Below are 26,575 nucleotides of genomic sequence, written 5' to 3'. Positions count from 1 at the left end.
GAGAAAAGACCAGCCTATCAAAAATATTTTCTTTTTTTAATATACACCTTTTCCAAAAATATGATGATAGTTTCAAATTCTGATTTAATTTTGATATTTTGGAAAAGTTAGTTATGAAACTTTCTTCCAATATATCCGAAACTAAAAGAGACAGTTTTTATTTTTGATATTTTTTCATTCAAAAATTCCAGAAAATTAGAAAAATAGAACAGAGCTCTCGGAGAGGCGCCACCTAAACGCCCCTCGCTTCTCCTTTATATAAGTATATTGAATATTGATGATTTTTAAAAATTTTCTTTTTTTTTTGAATAAAAGTTTAAATATCAAATTTTTATTCTAGAAAAAGAAAATTTTAAAAAAATAATGTGGAACGATACTTTAAATAAGCCTTAAAAAACATGCCAACGTATACAATTCATTGGGACAAGTGAGTAAATTTTATGGATATTAAGGAATGTTTTATGCTTTATAAGATTATTCAAATGCGTGTCGCTTCCCCATCTCTCAATACAAATGACACACGAAATATCTTTAATTATAATGCGTCACACCATCTAATTAGCAAATTAAAGACTTTTAAATAGTTTTAACTAATCAGCAAATATTTTGATCAATTATATTTATCTTTTGACAATTTTTTAAGAGTTTAACCAACCGGGAATTAACCAATCAATAATGTTATTGTATTTTTAACTAATCAAAAGTAACATCTAAATGTTAAACCAATCTATACTTTACAATTAAAACCGAAACATTAAAAGTTTGGTCGGTCGGTACACGGGCTTTTATACGGGTTTTTATGATTAATGGGTTCAAAACAAAACATAAACAAATCAAAATATAAAACAAATAAGACATATTTGACTATACCTAAAACTAAAATGAAAACCTTTAATAAATATATACGCGTACTTTTTCAGGCCGGCTAACCGAGTAACCGGAATTCCATACCTCTTGGTCCCTCACGAGGCAGAGGAACCAAACAAATTGGAGGCATTTTGGCACAACTACTCTCGTGATCTCCCGAAATCCATTCTCCTTCTCTAATTTGAACATAGTTTCTTTGTTTGTAAATATAAAATTTTCATATGGACCGACATCTATACTATGCTATTAAAGCCGAGACATTAAAAATTTGTTCGGTCAGTACACAGACTTTTACATAAACTTTTATAATTAGTGGGTTTCAAACAAAATATAAACAGATCAAAATATAAAACAAATATAAGCCTTAAAACTAAAGTCAAAACTTAAAAACACAACCAGAAGCTCCAATCTTTAACACCCTGAAGGCCACAACTTTCAGGAAAACCCTCTCATATCACTAAAAACCTCAATTCAACCGACCCACAAAACCAACCTAATAATCCATACCCATTACACAAAATACTTGTGCCAAAGTACGGGTCTATCTATATAATCAATTATTCCTTACATTTAAAATATATTATTTTTTTATATTTCTAACTAAAAAAACTCAATCTTCTAAAATAACATTGAAAAACATGATAATTACATTTTTAACTGAAATATATTACCTTTTTATAAATTTTCTAACTAAAAAGTCGATCTTTTACAATTAATACGGACACGAGCGACATATATATAGAAATATAATATTATTATATTGGTCGGGCGGTCAGTATTTGGTCCGGAGTTCCGGACGGGCTTATCTATATAACCAATTATTCTTCTTAAGTAAAATCTTCTAAAATAACATAGAGTAATATAGTAATTGCCTTTAACCAAAACGCATTATACTTTTTAGATTTTCTAACTAAAAAACCGAGCTTTTAAAAATAACATGGGCGACATATATATTAAAATATAACATCATTATATATAATTATTAAAATAGCATGTGATATTATTCAACCAAAATACATAAATAACATTATTTTAAAATACTCTAATGATCTCACATCTATACTATACTATTAAAGCTGAAACATTAAAAGTTCGGCCGGTCGGTACTTGGGCCAAATTATGGGCTTTTATATAATCAATTATTAAAAGTTTGGTCGGTACTTGGGCCGAATTATGGGCTTTTTATATAATCAATTATACTTTTTAACTAAAACTATTATCTTTTTAACTTAAAAACCGAATACTATTAAAGCCGAGACATATAAAGGTTGGTCGGTCGGTACTTGGGCCGAATTATGAGCCTTTTTATATAATCAATTATCCTTTTTAACTAAAACAATTATCTTTTTTATATTTTCTAACTAAACAAACTCAAAATTCTAAAAATAATATTAGATAACATAGCAACTACCCTTTTTAACTAAAACACGTTCTTTTTTTCAGATATTTAACTAAAAAACCGATTTTTCAAAAAATAACACATGCAACATACATGTAAAAAAAATATTATTATAATCTATACTATACTATTAAAGTCGGAAATCAGAAGTTGGATAGATCAGTATTGGGCCTAAATACGTGCCTATCTATATAACTAATTATTCTTTTTAACTAAAATATATTTTCTTTTTTATGTTTTATACTAAAAACTCAATCTTCTGAAATAACATCAAGCAACATTGTAATTACCTTTTTAACTAAAATACATTATATCTTTTAGATTTTCAAACTAAAAAAACCGATCTTCTACAATTAACACCGGTGACCAATGTTGTAAAAAGCGAGAATCAGATTTAATCGGTAAAGACACCGAACAAGGATTAATCGAGGATTAATTTTATTGATCGGGGATTAATAGAATGGTTAATAGAATAATCAGATATTTAATCAATTCGGCGAGCTACGGAATAAGGATTAATCGATGATTAATCGTTATTAATCACCGAGTTTTAAAACAGAGCGGACGACATATTTATATAAAAAAAAAAAATATGATATATAATTAATAATAAACTGGTGATACTTTTCCACTAAAATACATTAACATTATTTTTAAATACTCTAATGGTCTTAATTTAAAAGTAATATTATAAACCTATACTATACTATATATTATTATTATACTATTAAAGCCCAGTCAAGTTTGCCGATCCGGTTGATATTCGACCCACAGACCTCCTTAATTTATAACATGTTATGATATACTTTTCATTATCTATTAAACCAAACCATTAAAAATTAGGTTAGTATGATGTGTCGATATTTGAGTTTACGTGTCTCTTTAACTTATAATTATTCTATATCAAATTATTAATTTTTAACATTTTAATTAAAATATAAATGTTTGAACTAATTTTTAATTAGTCATTTGACGGACCTAACTATTAAGAATTCATTATGTCAAAAAAAAAACTATTAAGAATTCATTCAGACGTTAAATAATAAATTTATTTAACCACATTATTCTATCATAATTTTATTGTCACAATAAAATTAGTTAAATTTAAAATATATACGATAAAATAACAAATATTATAATCGATCGTGCTTTGCACGGGTTATAAGCTAGTTAAAAGAAATATTACAAATCTATAATATACTGTGGGTTAATTGAGTTTGGTGAACCGGTTGGGATTCGACCCACGAAGCTCTTGAATTTATAACATGTTATAGTATAGTTTTTTTATTATCTATTAAATCAAAACATTAAATTTAGTTTTGTATGATGAGTTGGTATTTGGTTTCATGCGTCTCTTTAACTTATAAATAACGAAATATTAAAAAGTTGATTGATTAGTTTATATTTGAGTTTAGAGGTCTTCTTAAATTATAACAGGTAAAAAATATATTTTAACATTCTCATTGAAATATATATGTTCGACTTAATTTTTAATTAGCCATTTGACAGACTTAACTATAAAGAATTTATCAACGGGTAAATAAAATATTTATTTAATCATATTATTCTATCAAAATTTTATTTTTATAATAAAATTAGTTAAATTTAAAATATATACGATAAAATAACAAATATGTTAACTGCCCATGCATTGCAAGGGTTATAAGCGAGTTATATTAATTCTTTCACAACTAAATTTTATATCAATCATATTAATTCTTTCATAACTAAGGGGGTTGTATTCAACTGAGATTTTAATAGATTATTTTTAATCTATGGATTTTAATGGATTGTATCGGATTTTGATTTTGTGTGAAATCTAGATAAAATGTCCCAAAGTCTATATAGATAGTTTAGGAAGCACAATACTTCAAAAACTCATGGATTTTGATGGGTTTTCAAAAAACTTAATATACATTGAACAGTCCCGCAAAATCCATCATTTTATGAAATAAAAAAAATTAATCAACATTTGAATGCCATTAGATTTTAATGGGTTTTAAACTATCCCAATTGAATATCATCGAATTTTAAAGCATAATTTAAAATCCTAATTGAATACCGCCAGATTTTATAACATAATTTAAAATTCCAATTGAATATCCTAAGATTCTGTTATATTTTTTAAAATCAGAGTTGAATACTCACCCATAATTGTTCTTTCAAAATATTAATATTGGACTAATATCTTTTTATAGAAATTCTAACCAAAACTCCAAATATTATCTATATGAAAATTAAATATAAAATAGTAATCATTTAACTGATCAATGAATTTAATTTATTTTCAATAAATTTTGATTTTTTTTTAACCAATCAATTGGATTTTAATTTTTAATCAATCATATTTATTATCACTAGTACAAAATTGACTTTTGAGTCGCACTTTTAGTGTCGATTAATCTGATAACCGACACCTTTAATGCTTATATGCGTCGTTGTGTGTTTTGCCGACACTTTTGTCCAATTTGGCAAAGCTTTTTGCATCGGTTGCTTCACTTGATTGATGCTTTATATTGGCAAAAGCGTCGATCATTTGAATACCGACACTAAAGAGGTCATATTGTGTCGGTCGGTCGGTCAAAAATAGCTGACACTATTGAGCACTCTACTATGGCGGTTTTGATAGGCTGTCTATTGTCAGTTTTGATTTACGAGATGTAAGATGTAATACTTTTATCTTTTTTAATAAAACACTAACATTGTGTTTGGTTGGCAGGAATGAAATTTATTAGGAATGGAATGAAATTGGGAACAAAACAGTGAGAGAATGGAAAGAAGGTTGAATGGAATAATCAATTCAAGCCTCCTGTTTGATTATTTTTTTTAATGGTTGGAATGGAATTAACCATTCCATTCATTTGAGTTGTTTGGTTACTCAAAGAAATGAAATGATAATTAATTTATTGATTTAGCAAATTTTCCCATGTAAAATTAACTTTCAAAATTTATAAGTTTAATACACAAATTAATTAATTCCATGTCAATAGCATACTTACCATTTTATTACACAAATTAGTATTACCTAAATCAACTATAATAAATATTAAAAGTTTACAAATAAAATCCAAACTTTGGCCCCAACTAGTTCTCCTTCATAATTTACAAATAAAATTAAAAATTTGAGAAGAGAATATGAGAACATTGAAGAACCACACAACTTGTAGCCGTTGTTCCAACATCTGTCAATGATAGATCTTGGAGCCTTTTTGCAAGAACATTAGAAATCCGAGAAAGCTTGCTTAGGCCTACTACTCGTTGTGTAGATAGCACATCACTGACATGACACTTAAACGGGAACGGAAGCAAGCACGACTCCACTTCCATCCCCCAACATGACCAACTCCACTTCCCTAAATAGTTATCTACTCTATACTTTTTCCGTCCATTATTTGCAAAAAAAAGAATGTTTTAAAGTTTATCTTATAATATTTGAATATTACAATTTTTTTTATTTATATTATTAATAAAATATGTGATTTTCCAATAAATTGGCCCTCTTTGCATTGCCTAACACCCTCGAAATTTTTTCAGCCGGCCGAGCTTATCACCGTGTCTTTTCTTTGATAATTAAAACAAACAAGCCTTTAGGTTCTTGAAGCTCACATGATAGTTACATAGAACAAGCCTCCAGTTTTATCGAAGCTCAAATAGTTTCCTGCTGTGCCTTCTGATGTAGGCACGCAGCGATACACATGGAAAATGCTTCTAGTTCTGAGAGAAACTAAATTCGACTGTTGACCGGGAAGCAAGATGCATACACAAAAACATAGAGAAAAAAGTATGCCCAACACCCAAATATGAGTTCTGCCTCACATTAAAGAGCAAATTAGCACGTTGAATTGCTGACATACATGCAATAAAAAAAAGAGACAATTCCATAACCATACATTGGCCCTGTTTGGGGAGCTTTTATTGAAAATTTAAGGGCTCATTTATTTTTTAAAAAAATACATATGTTTGTTATTTTTTTTAAATATAAATGTTAAGGGGGTGTTTTATATTCGTCCTTTAAGAAAACAAAGAGCTTATTTCAGAAAATTTAGAGTTGTATATACTTTTCTCTAAAAATAAGCCCTTATTTCGGAAAATTAAACTCTCATTTCGGAAAAATAAGTTTAGTCAAACGGCGACATTGATATGAGTACTACTATTACAATATCTCAAAGATAGAAAATACATTGAACACAGGAAACTACAGAAAAACTCAGATGTCAATCTGTCCTAGTTAATGATCATATATCATCTTGATCCACTAAACAATGACAAGGAAAAAAGGAAAAGCAACAAATGATGCAAACAGTGATGGCTCGATGATAAAACTGGTGAGCGAGATAGCACGACATATGTTCCCGTGATAAAGGTCAATACCTTTGCGATAAAATAAACAATCTTGAGCATCGTTGATGCAGCATTGAGTATTGAAACTTGGTTGGTGTCTTCATGTATAGATTAAATGAAGTAGAGGAATAAGGAAGATGTTTAACTGTACATAGATCTAATGCATCTGATACCATGAATGCATTGAAAGCTCGCTTTTGAAGCCTTGATCGTGTTCTCCACTTTGATGGTATCCACCGGGCGTTGCAAAAATGATCGTAAAAGTTACCGTAGTTATAAGTGCGGATTAGTGCAGTAACTATTATTTGAGTGTTGGTTACACGACAACCATCACTAGTTTACGACCATAACGGCTAGAGCTGGTGAGTGAGATAGCACGACATATGTTCCTGCAATGAAAGTTAACATCATTGCTATGACAGAAACAACGTTATATGTTCCCCTGCAATGAAAGTTAACATCATTGCTATGACGGAAACAACGTTATATGTTCCTGTGATAAAAGTCAACATCATTGCTATGACAGAAACAATGTTATATGTTCCGGTAATAAAAGTCAACATCATTGCCGTAACAGAAATGATGTTGAGCACTGTTGATGTGTAGACGATTGGTCGGTATCTTCGTGTAAAGATGCAATCAGCTAGAGAAAAAGAGAAGATGTCGATAATACCAAAGACAATGCATCCGTATGTAGTCACAAATGCATTAAAAGCTGTCTTTTTTGAAAGAAGTACCTTCTCTTCATCAGGTTCTCGATTTTGAGGGTATCCACCTGGCATTGTAAATCCGACTCTAAAAGATCCAGTTGTGTACGCAATAAACATTATCTGCGCGTTGGTTTTTTTTCTACATCGATCAAGCTCTTCCTTCATCAATTTTTTCTCAAATATCTTAAATTCAGTGTCTTTTGCTGACCAATTATAGTCTCTTAAGAGATCGAATCCAGATTCTGACAAACAAAAGAAATTATATCAAGTCACATAAAATTCATACTTTCATTTACGTATTTCACCACACAGAGCCTTCACAATCAAACAACGAAGCACATGAACTTAACCGATAAGTTTAGCAATCTGTTCTAGATTCAGATCTACATGTAAGAAGTCAAACAAAAGCAAGGTACTTAATAGTTAATATTACTAGACTCTATCTAATTTTAAGTTTAACAGGGCCGATCTGATTCCGTCACTGCTCGTATATCCATAACTGTATGGTTGGATCTAATGTAACACGAATTATAACTTGCAAAAACGAATCTAAGAACACATTGATCTTGATAAAAAGGTACACACTGACCTTCAGGGAGCTTCATAGTAGCAGGCTAGCAGCAGTTGTGGCTTGAGGGGCATCTAAGGATGGAGATTTGCAAGTTGTACAAATCAGCTTGGCACCAGCGTTTTGAATATGTGTACCATTTAGATCTGGAGATTAATATAAAGGCAAATAAGCTAAGTACCATATGATACTGTAGAAAGATTCGCGCAAGTTGGGATACAAAAAGGCAGGCCTCTTAAATAAAATAGAGTTGGGCGACTCGAGATCTATACGGCATGCCGGCCACTACTCTTTCCATAAAGAACAAAGTTTAGCTGTATCCCTCCTGGCTCATTCAAAAAATATTGTTTTTAAAATTAATATTTGTAGAATAAAATTAATTTGCGACGGTTTATAAACATTATAATAATGATCAAAATTAATATTTGTAGAATAAAATAAATTTTATATTATAAACATCTCTATACAATACCAATATTAATATTTAAAATTGCAAAATTGAACTATAATTCATGAGTGAAAAAATGAAAATAAATTTCTACATGTAATTAACGATTTAAAGCACGACGAACTTTAATTTTATTTGTGTTTTTTTAAAGTAATCATGTTCTTCACTAACATTGTCATTAATTTTTCCAAACACGGCTTCTTAGACATATTCACCACCCTTGAATATAAAAAGCATACGGCTTTTTAACACAAGTGATTGATGACATCTAGCCATATACATACATTGACCAAATAAAACAGACAGTAAACTTAAAAAACATAGGTACGTAAAAGTCTAAAGGATATTGGGATGTAACTCCGAAACCATCCCTAGTTTTAATAGGGATAAATATTATGTTCTAATTGAAGATAATATAAAACTTTGCATACCAGTATCTATTACAACTTTTTTGAGAGTCGTAACACCTCCGCATGATGGCATGTTGAGCAGCTTTAAGCTTTGCCTTAAATATTAAAGTTTTTTTTACTCCATATGATTGCATTATGCATGTTCTTAGATCTCTATTTTTCCAATCGCTGACAGATTTGATGCCACCCATGTATGTCAAGCAACCACCAAAATCTATATAAATAGAGATAAAAATAATATTATATATAAAATATGGAGTTTAAAATCTTTATTTTTTTAATACTGTATAAACAACATTCACTTAAAAGGTACTTGAACCGAACAAACAGATATTGTGAAAGTGTTGCATGAATAATATTTTTCTGTATACAAAATAAACCATATAAAAATTACCAACAATAAACATGTCCGATAAACAAAACAAATACTCCCTCTGTTCCTTATTATTAGTCGTTTTAAGCTATTTTGTTGAGACCAATAAGGGGCTTTCAATAAGCATTAATGATGATATTGTTTTTACTTGTATGCCCTTAGAGCTTAAACTGTTGGAAATAAAAAGTCCATGAACATGGGGCATTTGATGGAAAAGATGACAATTAATGTGCATTGAAAATATAAAACGTCAAATATAAAAGAATAATAACAAAAGTATAAAACGACTAATATATATAATATATAGGAATGGAGGGAGTATTATAAAAGAATAACCAACAAACATATATCACTAACAGTTTATTTATTGAGCTTTTCATCCATCAATATCATGTCAAGACTATACTCTTCTTCCGTGTTTGGATTTGTCGGCTCCCATGTCCGATAAACTCTTACTCTTATCAGTCAATGCAATCATCTCTATCGTTATTCAAAGTATCTAATATAGTCGAACTCATTATTGTATTAGATAGAGAAGATAAACAGGTACAAAAAAAATTGTTTATGTTAAATTTTATGATGCCTGACCTCAATTTATAGAAGGTGATTTGAGAAAAGACCGTCTTACCAAATATATTTTTTGTTTTTCATATACACCATTTCCAAAAATATAGTCATAGTCTTTGAAGAAAAGTAAAGCTTTTTCACGTATCAAAATAATTAAAAAGAAAATTCAAATTCTGATTTGATATTAATTTAGGTACGTAGATTTATTTTTGATATATTGAAAAAGGTTGTTTTAAAACTTTCTTCCAATTTATCAAACTGAAAAAGGTACTTTTTATTTTTGATTTTTTTGAAATTAAAACTATAATTTGAAACTTTCTTCCGGTTATTTTGATACTAAAAAAGGTAGGGCACGCAAGGGTTGGTCCAGCTCGTTAAAGAGGGGACTTGTATCCTCTTGGTCACAGGTTCGACTCCCGAAGGAGGCAGAATTTGTGATTATGCCTCCTGGACCAGAGTCTGTCGCTTAAGTGCGGTTTACCTTGGTTCACGTGGTTTGCAGGCTATTGCGTGAGCTCGTGGGTTTACCCAGTGCGCACCCGAAGGGTAGTGGATGCGGGTTCCTATGTTAAAAAAAGAAAACAAAAGGTAGGTAGATTTTATTTGTTGATATTTTGAAAAGTTAGTTCTGGAACATGCTTCCAATATATCTGAAACTAAAAAAATGTAGTTTTTATTTTTAATATGTTTAATCCCAAAAGTCCAGAAAATTAGAAAAATAGAATGGAGCTAACTGAGAGGCCCCAACTACACGCCGCTCGCTTCTCCTTTATATAAGTATTTTGATTTTGATTGATTTAAAATTTATATCGGCTTAAAACATGTGACGTACTTTCCGTGTAATTTTCATACATATATATATATATATATATATATATATAAATATAATATATATATATAATAAAATTTAACTAAAATACATGTTAAAATATATTTTTTATATATTATTCTATAATATATATATATATATATATATATATATATATATATATATATATATATATATATATATATCACAATGATATATATATGAGAACCTTGAGAACAATAAGAGCAGTTTGCTGATGTGTCTAGTATATCAGTTATTCAAGATCCTAGGATGCTTTTTGTGCCTATATATATATATATCACAATGGTATATATGAGAACCTTGAGAACAATAAGAACAGTTTGCTGATGTGTCTAGTATATCAGTTATTCATGATCCTAGGATGCTTTTTGTGCCTACATCATCTCACCTTTAAAGTACTAATTCATCATATAATGGATTGTGCTTAAATTCTAAAAAAACTATAAGTAAGAACTTATTTTTTTTAGGGGTGTATTCAATATGGATTTTAAGGGATTTTTTTCATTCATGAAATCTGAGGGTATTTAATTGAGATTGTTTAAGAATTCATTAAAATCTTGGGATATTTGATTGGAATTATAAGTTATGCTAAAAAATTTGGTGGCATTTAATGAGGATTTTAAATTATACTTAAAAATTCAATGATATTCAATTGGGATTTTTAAAATCCATTAAAATCCAATAATATACAAATGCTGATAGATTTTTCTGGATTTCTTAAATGATGGATTTTGTGGGATTGTCAGTGTATTTTAAATTTTTTGAAATCCCACCAAAATCCATGAGATTTTGATGTATTGTGCTTAAATCCTAAAGAATCTATATCAACTCTGCGACATTTTATAAGAATCCGCACAAAATTAAAATCCGATACAATTCAATAAAACAGTAGATTAAAAAAATCCATTAAAATCCCAGTTGAATACACATCCCTTAAACACGCAAATTAAATGGTGTTTATGTTAATCATAGTGAATATAAATGAATTCATATTAAATAGATACAATCTTTTGGGATATTGTACCTTTGTGATGTTGAAATCTTGGAAAGAAACGTTTACTTTTTTATATATCACATATCTATAGATTAATAAAAATAAATACTTTATATTAATGTAATTATTGACCATGTGGAATCTTTGTTATAAATAGAATGAGTGGGTACCAACCTTGGTCAAGAAACACAAGAAAAAAAATATACTACAAGCTTGAGAGATTAAGAAAAAAAATGTATTCCCCAATATTGATGGCAACTTCACACCAATACAAGAAAAATTCCAATCAAGTCAACAAGATGAGTGAGAAAAACCCACCTTTTACACCGATTCAAACCAGATTTGTTGAGAATCTCTATGGAAATTCTCATGACCAAACCGTGAGTCGAGAAAACCCTGCGAGGCAAGAGCATGTAGCGACCCATTATTTGGTAAATGAAGAGGGTCAAGTTGCGCAATTGGAGAGAAATATTGAGGGCAACATTTATGTTGAAGAACAAAAGAATCCAAATTTTGGAATGGGCAAGCCGAGACTCAAGTGGACCCCTGTTCTTAATGAACGTTTCAATCTTGCTGTCCTTGAGCTTGGCGGATTTTTTAGTAAGTAATTCGTCTCATTTTTTTAATATTTTTTTTTGTGGTCTATACATTGTATATACATATTCTATCTGTATTACATATAGGATAATCTGGATTTAAAAAAAATTAAACGAGTTAAATTTTGAGTTTAGTTGAGACTGAAAATATATTTTCACTAGTTTTAGCAAAAATATTATGTGCTAAAAGAATTTTTATGTCATAGTCTAAATATTGATTGGTTTTGTCTTCGTTTGTAATCTATTATTAGTTCTCTACTTTTATTAGAAGAATTTGTGAACTGTTGTACGTTGTTTACATAATCTGTAATTTCAATTGAATGTTGAAAATCATTTTTTCTTTCCCTTCAATAGTGATCGTCAAAACTACAGAAAATTGAGAAAAGATTGTGCATGTATACATAATAAATATCTTTTCCAAATTTGTTTGTTTGTAGTTTTTTTTAAAATTTAAAAATATCTTTTGTGTTATATCTATATTTGATAAATATTTTAATCTAATCATATAATTACTTTTAAAAAAGAAATGAAAATGTTGTTCACTCTTTAATCTAATGAAGATTATAGCATTAATTTCATGTTTCTCATATATGTGTTTAGTTATCATAATCTTTTGTAAAATATTTTCATTAAATTATTATTTGAATCATTTTTTTTACAAAACCACTTTATAAAGATCCAACTTTTTCACCAATTTTAAATAAATGTTCCTCAATATATTTGTAGAAGCCACGCCAAAGGCGGTATTACAAAAGATGAACGTGAAGGGAGTCACTATCATCCAAACCAAGAGCCATCTCCAGGTTAAGTTATCAAAGAAATTTTGAAAATTTTATATTTAAACTGTTTGTCCAATTATCTTTATCTCAAATTTTTTAAGAAGAATTGGTCTAATATAATTAGTTTCTCATACAGAAGGTTCGAAACCAAGTTCGTAAAGCTTTAAATACTATCCAAATCCCGAGTAAGTAATTCTATTAGTCTCATTTTCAATTCATTTTATTTGACAATTAAAATAACACAAGTATCGGTGCTTCACAACTCTCAGATGCTCAGGCTTATGATGTGCCAAATTCTGGTTCTAGCATGGGAGAAAATCAACCATTGCATCAGAGTAATGAGGTAGGTGTTTTACCAAAAATTTCGCCTTAATTTATCTTGCAATAATCTACTATGAATTTACAAATTATTATTGACTTTATTTAAATAAATTTGTAGATTCGTAACTGTCATAGGATTGCTCCAACTGATGAGGGCCATGCAGTTAACAATATGAAATCTGATGTATAAGTTTGTTCTTCATGAGCTACGTAGACTCCAAATGCTACATGCAATGACCCCTGACGAGGGGATGAAATTTAAAGCTTCGATCTTGGTTATTTAATTTTGGGGCTTGTTCTGGTTATTCTCATTTATTTTTGCATCGAACTTCCTTTTGTGATTGCGAACGAGTTTTTTGAAATTTAAGATTGTTTTAACTAGTTGTGGTTTAAGATTTTTTTTTTCTTGTCAATTACCTCCCAGTAATACAAGTTTTCTTTTACAATATGTTACTTCATTAACCGACATAACTTAGGTATATTAAAGGACTCTCAATGTTGCTTGATTATGTGGCTAAGTTGTTTGCTAGTAGAATTATTTGATAATGCCTTGGCTGATTTAATAACATCACTAACCCCTTTCTAGTGATGCTGCTAGTAGTGTTGTAGTGTTATCCCTGATGATGCTTAGAATAGTATTTGTTCGTACACACTATCTTTTTATGTCCATTTGAATTTTTTCTATTTTAAATGAAAAATGGAGTTCTTTTTCAGCTTTTGTCTTTGGATATAAATATAAACTCTTTTATCTCCCCTCAAGGAATCAATTGCGGGCTCATCTCGTGAAATATGAGCAGAAGAGCTTAAGTGGTGATTGTATAAAAATGTACTTAGGGTAACGATAAGTTGGCAAAAGAGGCTACCCGGCGAGTCTGACTTTGGAAATATTTTCTTCAATTTCATGACTATATATTATAGAATTGGAAATTGGTACCTACTAGTTGTTGGAAGTGGTTATTGCCCACACTCAATGACCAAAATTTCATTACTATCTATGACAGACCCACATTACTATACACAGTAACTCTAATATACCAACAAACTAAACTCAAAACAATAAAGGAAATTGAATTTGCATAATATTAAAGTTAATAATTAATTAGAAAATGTGCAACAACAAAAAATAATTCTAAAATAAGTCTAACTAAAATTCGGATCCACATGTAAGAGTTGAAACAACAAATACAAATTTTCAACTAGAATCTGAACCAACAATCCCAACTGATGACTCATACGACTCAAAATTTTCCAACCACCACATCAAATACAAGTCTCCCTCAACTGATACCCCGGTCTGTACTCTCAATTCTACCTGCGCGAATCCACACCCGAAGTCATAGCCTAACCCACCACGGGTCTTACGGGTAGTTTAATTTGTCGCACCATTTTTGGGCTTAACTGAAAAATAAAATTAGTGGATTGGGCATAAAGCCATAACAAGTATACTCATGCATTCTCTAAAATCACATAATTTCATGCTCAATCAGCCACTTTGCAGTTTTAGAATTATATAGCTTTATATAACTAATGCAGTAATAGCAACTTAGACATGCCTCACTTAATAACTGAAATTAACACTCTATCTATCTAAATTTCTTGAACCTTGAATTAGTCATTTTTATAATTACTTTTGTACTATTTGGATTCAAGAACAAAAGCATGAGTACATATGAAATTCATTCAATTTTTTATTATCTATTTTACAACAAGAAAGATTTATGGTTGCCTAATAATCACTACTAAACTTTATCGGAGAATGCATATACACACTTAATTCGAATAATGCTAGGATAGATTTTGTAGATCGCAACTATGATTCATATATTTACTTATCCAACTAAAATTATCAAGATTATAGTTGGATATTATTACTCCTTCAAATCAACAAATTTGCTAAGCAATTCGAAATAAATCACAAATCAATTCATAAATTCATTGGAACTAAAGCATATAATCAACCAGTGCCCTACAATAGGGTTTTAGCGAAGTCAATAACTTTCGAAGCATCAACACATCAATTTAAGCAATTATATACTTTGGAAATCAATAAAGCATTTTACACTCAAAACACTTAGTATTCATAAAATTCGAGCGATAAAACAATTCACACCGTATATGCTACTGATTCAGATATTATAAGGCTAATCACTAACATGCAAGTCAATCCAATCAACAATGAAGCAACAACTATACAAAATCAGCATATACAACTCAAGAATACACAACCAGGGGTCGGGCTCCGTCATGGTCATTGCCCGGACCCCGTTCCTGTTCGAGGAGCTCAATTGCGCGAGTCTCAACTCGACTAGGAACCATCAAACGCCGATTTACACACCATAACCTCATCTCCTTCAATCCCCGATGGCATGCAACCTTGTTGCCTCTCATATGTGTGTGTGTAGAGTACTCAACGAGAAATCACATAACTAAGCAAGAGGAGAGTGAAAAGTAGTTTGAGAGAATTAAGCCCGGAGAAAAATGGAGGTGTAGGGCTTTGAAGAGGAGAGAACAGAAGCATGGAGAGGAAGAGACAGTTTGAGAAAATGGTGAAGAAGAGGAGAAGAAATGGGGTTTACCCCTATGTTTCTTTTCTTTCAACTATTCAGTTATTGATTTGCCCCTGCTGATTTTAAAAACCAATAAAAACCTAAGGGGATTCTTGTAATTTGGTAATCTGAAAAAAAAATTAATTTAAAAAGATTATATATGATTTATTTGTAAAAGAATTCGAGAAGGATATTTTTATAAAAATATTTACGCTTTCGAACAAAATAGTATGTTTGGATGATAATAAAAGGAAATATTATAAACTTATCTTTTAAATATTAATAAAAAAATTTAAAATATTGTGTCAAGATCTAAAAAAACAGATTATTTTTCTCAAATATTTTTCATTCTGAAGACGTTGGGTAAGATAAAGAAATCTGAATAGTTGAGGGCTGACAATCAAAATGTCATATAAGGAAAAATATAAGCACACGTATGATACCTAAGAAAATAATAATAAAGTAATAAAATAATAAAATATAAATATTCTATAATTACGACAATAATAATTTAATATAAAATGTCACAATATAAGTCTAATAAGAAAATCTGTTAATTCACTAAAATTTGACATTAACATGATAATATACATAGCTAGTATCCAAAAATTCCATCAAATAATATAACTTGATAATACAACTACTGTGTTGATACGGTTTTCCATGTCTCTTGTAGTTTTAACTACCCATTATCAAGGACTTCAAAAATAATTTGGCAATTTTGATGATTGTCGAAAAGAGATTGTGGAATAGGTGCCCCTAGTTGGGAGCGGTTATTATCCGATATCAATGACGTAAGAGAAATCATATGTTAGAGTTTGATGACTCCGAAAGAGAGATTTGAAATAGGTGCCCTTGATTGTTGGCAGCCGTCATAACTTCCTTTCAATGCATGACGACATTAACAAAAGGATATTTTCATTATTTGCGTTTAGTAAACTAATTTATAGCGAAAGTGGAAGTTAGTACGCATATATATATATATATATATATATATATATATATATATATATATATATATATATATATATATATATATATATAGGGTTGCACTCCACACAGAACACTTTAAAAACAGAACACAGAACACTATCATAACACTTTTTTTTTCATAAAAAATGATTTGTTATGATTATAATTACATAGTTAAGCACTAACTAAACTTAATATATGAAATTTAACATCCAAATTTATCCAAATTATTAATATGAAATATTATAGAATCCAGAACAGAATCCAAAACAGAATCCAGAATAGAATCATGTATATATTCTTTACATGATTAATTTCACATAAAATCATGTTATTTTTAATCCATAATTGTTGTTAAACATTCTAGATACTATTATTATTCGTATTAAATGGTTAAGTAGCTTAAAGTTAGAGTTTAATTCAAGTTTTAGATGAGATTCTATGTTCGATTCCAAAGCGTTCTTCTTTGTTCTTCTTTTAGGGGTGTTCTGTTTTGAGCAATGCCATATATATATATATATATATATATATATATATATATATAGGGTACCACTCCATAGCATACCCTCTTATATGGAGTTACGTAGCACACCATTATAAATATATACATAATATATATTTCAATATATTTTTTATGACATATATTTGCAAATTTTGATTATTAAACCGAAAACGAAGTTATACAATTTTTTTATTCCAAAGATCATCTAAAATTATGCAATATCTCAACATGATTCTATAGCAGAATAATAATAATCCAGAATTATTCTGTTGTAGAATCAGTTTCGAAAATATACTTTTTTTCATCAAATTTTAAGTGTTAAATTAATTAAAATAGACATATTTTATAGTATTCTATATTAGAATCACGTCTTATATGTATTCTATAACAGAATTTATAATAAAATTGATAATTTATAATGGCGCGCTATGTAACTCCATATAAGGAGTCCCTCTCTGGAATGTTGGCCTATATATATATATATATATATATATATATATATATATATATATATATATATATATATATATATATATATATATATATATATATATATATATATATATATATATATATATACATACATACATACATATATATATACCCACTTACAACGACCTAAAATCCTTATATAATTTATTTTCAAATTTAAATTAGTGCCCCGTGTCTTTTGTAGGGACAGTCCCCCATTATCAAAGACTTCAAAAATAATATGACATGTTTAGTGAAAGTCGAAGAGAGATTATGAGATAGGCGCCACTAGTTGGAAGCGGTTATTACTCGATGTTAATGATTTAATAAATCATATGTTGAGTTTGGTGACTCCCAAAGAGGGACTTGGCAGTAGGCGTCCCTGATTGTTGACAGTAGTCATAACTTCTTTTAAATGACATCAATAAAAGGATTTTTTTTTTTGTTTAGGTTTAGTAGACTAATTTATAGGGAAAGTGGAAGGTGGGACGCGCGTATATGTTTTGAGAAGATATTGGAACACAAAAAGTTAATATGGATTTCTTGTAATATTAATTGTTCTAGTAGTGCCGCAATATTTCGATTTTAGCAAATAAGGCAGGTATGAAATATGATGTGTATAATTTATTTGTTTATCGTGCATATTATATAGGTCTGTAATTAATATGATGTTTGATTCGAAGGGGAAATAATTGTCATACAGATTGATTAAAAAAATATAAATTTCTATTTAAAAATTGAATCCATTATGTTTGCATAAGTGGATTGGTGGTATAGAAATGAATGGAGTGTGATATGATGGTGGGGTCTATTATTATTGTTCTATATTAGATACAAATGTGTTAGTAGGTCAGATAGGTTGGGTTAGGGATAAATAATAATTGTGATAAGAAAATATGAATTTCTAGAGAGTAATAATAATAAATTAATATATGTGACCTCGTCTGTTCACAAGTGTATGTATTCGAAGTTATGTTCAGTGTAAACCACTTAGGTGTTATATTTCATGGGCCTTAGCTGAATAGGTTTGCTAAGAGGTTTCGTGTTGATCCGTTAGCTAAGTTAGGTACCTGAGTGGCACTTTTAGGGGCTGCTTAGCCAAACTGAAATCATGGACCAAAAATGATGGAAAAAAGGATGACATACAAAAAAATTAAGAAATTTTGTGTAGTTATTATTTCATAAAATATAAAATTCTTGGAAAATTGAATACATGTACGAAGAATTCACTGGAAATACTTAGGGGGAACCATCTATTTATTAAAAAATATCTTCAAATAATACTGAGAAAACCCAAGAAACAAGAGTTTTTGAGTATAATTTACGAACTTCACTCGCAACATAACCTAAAAAAAAAGTATTGACCAATAACCTAGATATGCTTAAGTTCACCTGTATATATGGACATCTCTTTCACTTTTCCATATTTGTACACATATCTCATGACAAATTTCTCCATATACAAACCAACTATGCAGACGCTCATTCTCCCTTGAATTATTTTGAGCTACAAATCCAACAAAAATACTATGAAACACATAAAATTAATCTCGAATTTCAGCTTACTCTATAAAATATCTAGAATGAAAATTTATCAACTACAAAAAAGAGCAGAAAAAACATGGGCAATATATCTTGGAAAGTGATGTATAGTATCGCTAAAATATATATCTCAGAATTATACAGAGGAGAACGATGAAAAAAAATCTAAAGCAATATGCTTATGTGTCTTGTATATTAGTTGTCCAATGTCCCAAGATGTGTTATGTACCCACATCATCTCACTTTTAAAGTACTGCTTCATTCGATAAGAGATTGCGCTTGGATTCCAAAAAAAACCATAAGTAAGAGCATTTTGTTTAAAAAATAAAAATTAAAGTGGTGTTTATGTTAATCATCGAGGATATAAATAAATTCATACTAGATACCTATTAGTCAAGAAGACCCAACTTCTGCCTTCATAGTATAAAACTCAACAAACTTGGTCCAGTTTTTGAATGTTACATTATTGTTGGCCAAATGTAAGGTCCAATGACAAAAACATTACTACAAGTTGGTAATATATAATAACATATATATGAAATAAAATTCCTTTTGCATTTACTGATAATAACAGAGCCATCTTTGGATATTGCACCTTTGTAATGATAAAATCTTGGAAAAAACATTTACTTTTTAATATATCACATATTTATACATTAATATAAATTCTTTCATATTAATATAAATATTGACCACGTGGAATTTATATAATAAATTGGATAAGTGGATACCAGTTTTAGTCAAGAAACACAAGAAAAATATATGCTACTAGCTTGAGAGATTGAGAAAAAAATGTATTTCCCAATATTGATGGCAACTTCACACCATTGATACAAGAAATATCCCAATCAATTTAACAAGATGAGTGAGAAAAACCCACCTTTTCCAACACGATTTACACCAGTTCAAACCAGATTTTGTGATAATCACTGTGGAAATTCTCATGACCAAACTGTGAGTCGAGCAAACCCTGCATATGAACAAAATGTGTGGTATCAAATGCACCACACTTCGACACAAGGAGTTAGTTTTCAAAGGGATCAAAGATGGATAATGCACCAGCTTATCCTCAAGGTTTACCGTACCAATATTCGAGGCAGCAACATATCAAAACCCATTATTGGGTGAGTGAACAAGGTCAAGTTTCATAATTGCAGAGAAATGTTGAGGGCAACATTTTTTTAAGAGCAAGAGCATCCAAATTTTTTAAAAGTACAAGCCGAGGCTCAAGCGGACCCATGTCCAATGAACTCTTTAATCCTGCTGCCCTTGAACTTGGTGGATTTTTTAGTAAGTAATTTGTCTCAATTTTGTTTTCATTTTTGGCATGTACAGTACATATACATATATTCTATCTGTATTTCACATAGGATAATCTAGACTTTATAAAATCAAAAGAATTAAACTTAATTATTGAGTTTTGTTGAGACTGGAAATATATTTTTTAATACTCCCTCCGTCCCAGCCATTTGTATACAAATGGTTGGGACACGGAGACCAAAAAAGTGTGTAAGAAAGGAGTAAAGTTAGATGAAAAGTGGGGTATAGTGGTGGGACCCATTTATATTTTATAATAGATTTGAGATAGTGGAGGAAAGTAGTGGGTGTAATAGTGTTTATATTATTATCGAATGAAGATAGTGGAAGAATGTAGTTGGTGTAATGATATTTTATATTATAAAAGTTTACTACTTTTGGAATGTATACAATTGGTGGGACGTCCCAAAAAGGAAACTGTATACAATTCATTGGGACGGGGGGAGTAGTTTTTAACAAAAATATTATTGTGGTAAAAGAATTTTCATGTCATATTCTAAATATTGTCTTCGCCTATAATTCATTATTCTTTCTCTATATTATATTATTAGAAGATTTTATGAGTTGCTGTATATTGTTTACATAATTTGTAATTTTTAGTTGAATGTTGAAAACCATTTTTTTCTTTTCCTTCAATGAAGATCATCAAAACTACATAGAAATTGGGAAAAGATTGTACATGTATACATAATAATATCTTCTCCAAATTTGTTTTTATTGTTTTTTCAAAATTTACGAGTATTTTTTGTGTGATATCTATATTGATAAATATTTCATCTAACCATATAATTACTTTAGTGAAAGAAATGAAAATATTATTGATGCTTTAATCTAATAAAGATGAGAACATTTATTTTGTGTTTCTCTAATATGTGTTTAGTTATCATAATCAATTGCCAATTATTTATATACTTAAGGAATAATATATTACTTTAAAGGATCCATGATATCAAGTTATATTTTTTTTTCATGGGGTTATTGTTTGAATCATTTTTTACAAAATCATTTTATAAATATCCCACTTTCTTACTAAATTTTAATAAACATTCTGCAATATATTTATAGAAGCCAAGCCAAAGGCTATATTATAAAAGATGAAAGTGAGAGAATTCACCATCAAACAAATCAAGAGCCATCTCCGAGTTAAGTTATCGAAGAAATTTTAAATAAATTACCTTTAAATAGTTAGTCTAATTATCTTTATCGTAAAATTTTTAAGAAGACGGGGTCTAATATAATTAGTTTATCATGCATAAGGTTCGAAACTAAGTTCACAAAAATTTATATACGAGCCAAATCCCAAGTAAGTAATTATATTAATTTCATTATTAATTAATTATATTTGACAATTGAAATAAACAAGTATAGATGCTTCACAATTCTTAGATGTTCAAGCTTATCATATGCCAAATTTCGCTTCTAGCTAGCATTGGTGAATATCAACCATTACATCAGAGTAGTGAAGTAGGTGTTTTACCAAATTTTTTGCCTTGATTTATCTTGAACTATGGATTTATGAATTATAATTGACTTTATTAAAATAAATTTTCGAATTCATAATTGACATAGGTTTGCACTAATTGCTGAAGACCATACGGTTAACAAGTTCAAATCTGATGAAAATTTTGGTTATTCATGAACTCTGTATAGTCAAAATGCTATGCACAATAGCCAATGTCGAGGAGATGAAATTTAAAGTTCCGATCCTGGTTATATAATTTTAGGGGTTGTTCTGATCATTCACGTGTATTTCTGCATCGAACTTTCTTCTGTGATTGTAAAAGAGTTTTTTGAAATTTAAGATAGTTTTTAACTACCTGACAAAAAAAATTGTTTCCAACTAGCAATGGTTTAAGATGATTTTTTATTGTCAATTATCTCCCAATAATACAAGTTTTTTTTACAATAAGTTACTTCATTAACTAAAACAACTTAGGTATATTAAAGGACTCTAAATGTTGTTTGATTATGTGGCAATATTAGAACTATTTAATAATGCCTTGGTCACTACCATTACATTATTTGCCCCTTTCCAATGAATGCTGCTAGTAGTGTGGCAGTGCTATTCTCTTGAAGATGCTTAGTGTAATATTTATTTACATACACACTGCCTTTTTATGTCCATTACATTTTCTCACCTTTAAATGAAAAATGGAATCGTTTATCATCTTTTGTCTTTGGATAGAAATATAAACTCTTTTATCTTCCCTTAAGGAATCAATTGCAGGCTCATCTCGCCAAAAATGGCTAGAGGAGCTGAAGTAGTGATTGTATAAAAATAAATTTAGGGTTACAATTAGCCATTGAAAAAAGAGGCTACCCGCCAAGTGTGACTTAGAAAATATTATCTTCAATTTCATGACTATATATTATAGATTTTTAATTGGAAATTTGTGCCAAACTAGGTGTTGGCAGTGGTTATTGCCCCCTTTCAATGACCAAAATTTAATTAGTATCACATTTCTTTTGTAGAGTCAACTACCCATTATTAAGGACTTTGAATATAATTTGGCAATTTTAATGATCATCGAAGAGAGATTTTTGAATAGGTAACCCTAGTTGGAAGCGATTATTACCCGATGTCAATGACTTAAAAATAATTCATATGTTGAGTTTGATGACTCCCAAAGTGAGATTTTAAATAGATGCCCTTGATTGTTGGCAGCACCGTCATAACTTCCTTTCAATTGCACTAACAAAAGGATATTTTTATTGTTTGCGGTTAGTGAACTAATTTATAGGGAAATTGGCAGTTGGTACGCGTATATATGTTGCGAGAATATATTGGGACTGTATTGAACATATATTATCTAAACTAATCAAACAAAATAAATCTTTAAGTATGTGGCATACCAACTCCTTGGAACTTCCACTCCCTTCAAGGACTTAAGCTTGTACAACCCTTGAACTGTGACATTCCTTACCTGATAAGGCCCTTCCCTGTTTGGAGCCATCTTGCCTTTAGGGCCAACTCCTAAAGCCTCAGCTTTTTTAAGGACCAAATCTTCTTCCCTGAAGAACCTTTCCTTACTCAAAGATTTTAATCATAAGAAGCTCGCATATGGTTTTCTACGATCTTGGGGTTGGCTTAATCTCGGAACTCATCTATCATATCAAGCGCAAGTCTCATTCCTTCTTCAATATTGTCTTACGACTGAAAATCCTGGACCCTGGGGGAGGTATGAGTTACCTCGAGTGGCACCACCTTTACGGCTTCATAAGCTAGTATGGGCAACTTGAACTTCCTTGAAATTTTTGCCACCATGATTCCTCCGTGAACGATGGAATTGGATTGTCGCGGTCACCCGAGGGTTTCAAGTGAATTATGATTATACATGAGCCTCCAAGGCCTCTAGTTCTTGCATGTGGTGTCCCCAGATCTATGAACGACAGCTCTCGTGCCCGACGCTCCTGATGTTCCTACCATCCATCATGCCGTAACATATCCCTTTTTAGTTGAATAATTCATTCCTCGTAGGCTCGAATCACATACATGTACCTCCTTGTTGCCCCCTGTCGACGTCCCTCGTGCATCAGGGTTGCTCTAGGTCTGGTTGTTCTGAGTTTGATTGCCCTGAGTCTGATTACTTCCAGATCTGATTATCTTGTTGCTCTCTCCTCCTTCATGTTGGAACTTCATCTTTAATACCCATATGATTCATAGGACTCGTTTTTCATGTGCCATTCTTTGTACCTCTTGCCCTTTGGTCTTACCCCGAGATCATTCTGGTTTGTGGGTCCAAGTCCAGTGATGTAGGGGGGGTTAATGACTCCAATCATCCCTCGGGAATCTAATTAGTTGAGTCTTCTTTCTTCAGTAGCATGGGATCCAGAGTTTCATCCATGATTAGAAAGGTGATGAGATATGACTACCGTAGAGTAATAAAATAAGGATATTTACTATCATGGAAGTGTTGATGCTGGGCAACGACGGTATTCTAGTATCAAAAATTGACGGGACTGAGGTATGTTGTTCGGAGCTCTGTACATTTCAGGTGGGCGCTCTAAGAGTTAGCGTGGTGGATGGTTCGGACATCGCAGGAACTGAGGTCCAACTTCTCGGGAGGAGATCGGGGGAATCATCTATGCAACGGATGTTGAGGCAGCAATTACTTGAGTAGCAGGTGCATCTTGTGTGATGGGTAGTGGTTTATTTGGGTGTTCTCCTGACCGGATGTTGGAACATGGACTTTTAAGCGTATGTTTCTCCATGTTCTTGTTATGGTTGTCGTCTTCTTCCAATAGAAAGCGCGAAACGATATGCATCAAAAATGAGGGATGAGCTTCTTGCTTTGTAACTGCTCTAGTGAGTCAGAACTTGAACAGTCCTTACAAGATGCCTATGTATCCTTACGGGTGACAAGAATCATGTCAAAACATGTATTTCTAGTTGTGAGGGGTAGAGCCCTTTATATAGTAGTTTTTTTTAAGTCTTTGAGTTAAAAATTGTTTAGCTCTGTAGAGCTTGAGATAGAATAAAAGTATGTTATGATGATTATCTGTAGTTGTTAGTGGTCATCTAGAACTCTAAATGATCATCTATAATAGTAGATAGTCATCTGGGACTCAAAGAAATAGAGTTCTAGAATCTTCTTAGAGTTGTGTAATGATTTTATGCCTTGAATGGGCTGTCCATAATTTTGGACCTTGGACGTCCATAATCCACGATACTGGATCGTGGACCTTGGCGATCCATCAGGCTCAAAGCAGAAAATATAAGTAGGCATTTTTATATTAATTATGAAATTAATTAATATATCATAGATCAGACCTTATTAACCGAGCCTTCATTTTTTGGATCTTATTTAATAATCATTATATTATTATAGCCCGTATCACAATTGTTCGTCAATGATAGGATGAGAACACTTATGTTCTTGCAAGTTTACTGTCTGTTTTATTGGTCAATCAATGTGTTAAAGAGCCGTATACTTTTTACATGTAGGGCATGTTGTTTATGTCTAAGAAGTAATGTTTGGAAATTAATGACAATGTTAGTGAAAACATGATTACCTTAAAAAAGAAAAACAACTAAAATCAAGATTTGTCATGATTTAAATCGTTAATTATATGTAGACATTTATTTTCATTTTTTCACTAATGAATTATAGTCCAATTTTGTAATTTTATATATTAATATTGGTATTGTATCGTGATGTTTATAATATAAAATTTATTTTATTCTACAAATATTAATTTTGAATCATTAATATAATTTTAATAGACTGTCACACATGTATCTTATCTTACAAATATAAATTTTGAATCATTAATATAATTTTTATAGGCCGTCGCAACGCGCGGCTTCTCAAGTAGTTTGATATAATATCTGATTTTTATATAATGTTAAGCACGGCACAACTAAATCATTAATTAAAAGATAAGAAATAAAACAACTTTGAGGAAAAAGTACATGTAAAATCTGTTACCATGTTAATATTTTTGGAAGATCAGAATTTATAGCAGGATATCTAAATAATCCCACTGATCATGTTTAGATGGGTAGCAATTAATAAGGCAGGCTTCCAAACTAACCCATTTAATTTATTAATTGCAAAAGATAAAATACCAAGTCCTTGTTGATGCTGCAAATTTGTATATATATGGGTTGCTCCTGATGTTAAACCACGTTATTTATTTCCTGCATGCGTTGAACTTTATATTAGTTGATCAAAAAACCATGAAGAGCGTCGTGGATTTGAAGAAAGTTATGTTTTTATTCATGTTGATGGTGATGAATGCAGCTTTAGCTTCTTCTGTACAAGGTTTTTTTAGTTATTAGATCATGTATTTACATGTTAAGATGGATGATAAGAAAAACACATGTAATTAACTATCTGTATATCATGGTTTGCAGGGATCAATGCTCAAGATTATGACTATTTTGCCACCACAGAGGCAAGAAAATTATGTTCTTCATCTTTGTTATACTGTACTGTGTGCTGCTGATAAGTACTTTTTTCTTAGTTCCATTGGATTTATGCGTTTATTTGTCAACAATA

At 30.3% G+C, this 26,575-nt stretch overlaps 2 protein-coding genes across 2 annotated transcripts; one reads left to right on the top strand and one right to left on the bottom strand.

Annotated features, from left to right (window-relative positions):
• Window positions 1-6,401: 6,401 nt before the first annotated feature.
• LOC108216295 (uncharacterized) lies at window positions 6,402-8,136 on the bottom strand. Its single transcript, XM_017389012.2, has 3 exons — window positions 7,907-8,136; window positions 7,345-7,559; window positions 6,402-6,996 (listed from the first exon to the last, which is right to left on the bottom strand). Exons 1-3 carry the CDS (start codon window positions 7,920-7,922, stop codon window positions 6,961-6,963), a joined length of 267 nt encoding a protein of 88 aa, XP_017244501.1. The 5' UTR covers window positions 7,923-8,136; the 3' UTR covers window positions 6,402-6,960.
• A 3,124-nt stretch (window positions 8,137-11,260) lies between these two features.
• Window positions 11,261-13,641, top strand: LOC108218266 (myb family transcription factor PHL4). The gene is made up of 5 exons (XM_017391170.2): window positions 11,261-12,127; window positions 12,850-12,926; window positions 13,039-13,087; window positions 13,172-13,245; window positions 13,342-13,641. The coding sequence occupies exons 1-5, from the start codon at window positions 11,686-11,688 to the stop codon at window positions 13,411-13,413; spliced, it is 714 nt and encodes a 237-aa protein (XP_017246659.1). The 5' UTR covers window positions 11,261-11,685; the 3' UTR covers window positions 13,414-13,641.
• The last annotated feature ends 12,934 nt before the right edge of the window (window positions 13,642-26,575 follow it).

The sequence above is a fragment of the Daucus carota genome, chromosome 4 (genome assembly GCF_001625215.2).
Source record: "Daucus carota subsp. sativus chromosome 4, DH1 v3.0, whole genome shotgun sequence".
In the NCBI taxonomy this organism is placed as follows: Eukaryota; Viridiplantae; Streptophyta; class Magnoliopsida; order Apiales; family Apiaceae; genus Daucus; species Daucus carota.
The sequence above is the reverse complement of the archived record's forward strand: the minus strand, read 5'-3'. Positions and strand labels throughout refer to the sequence as shown.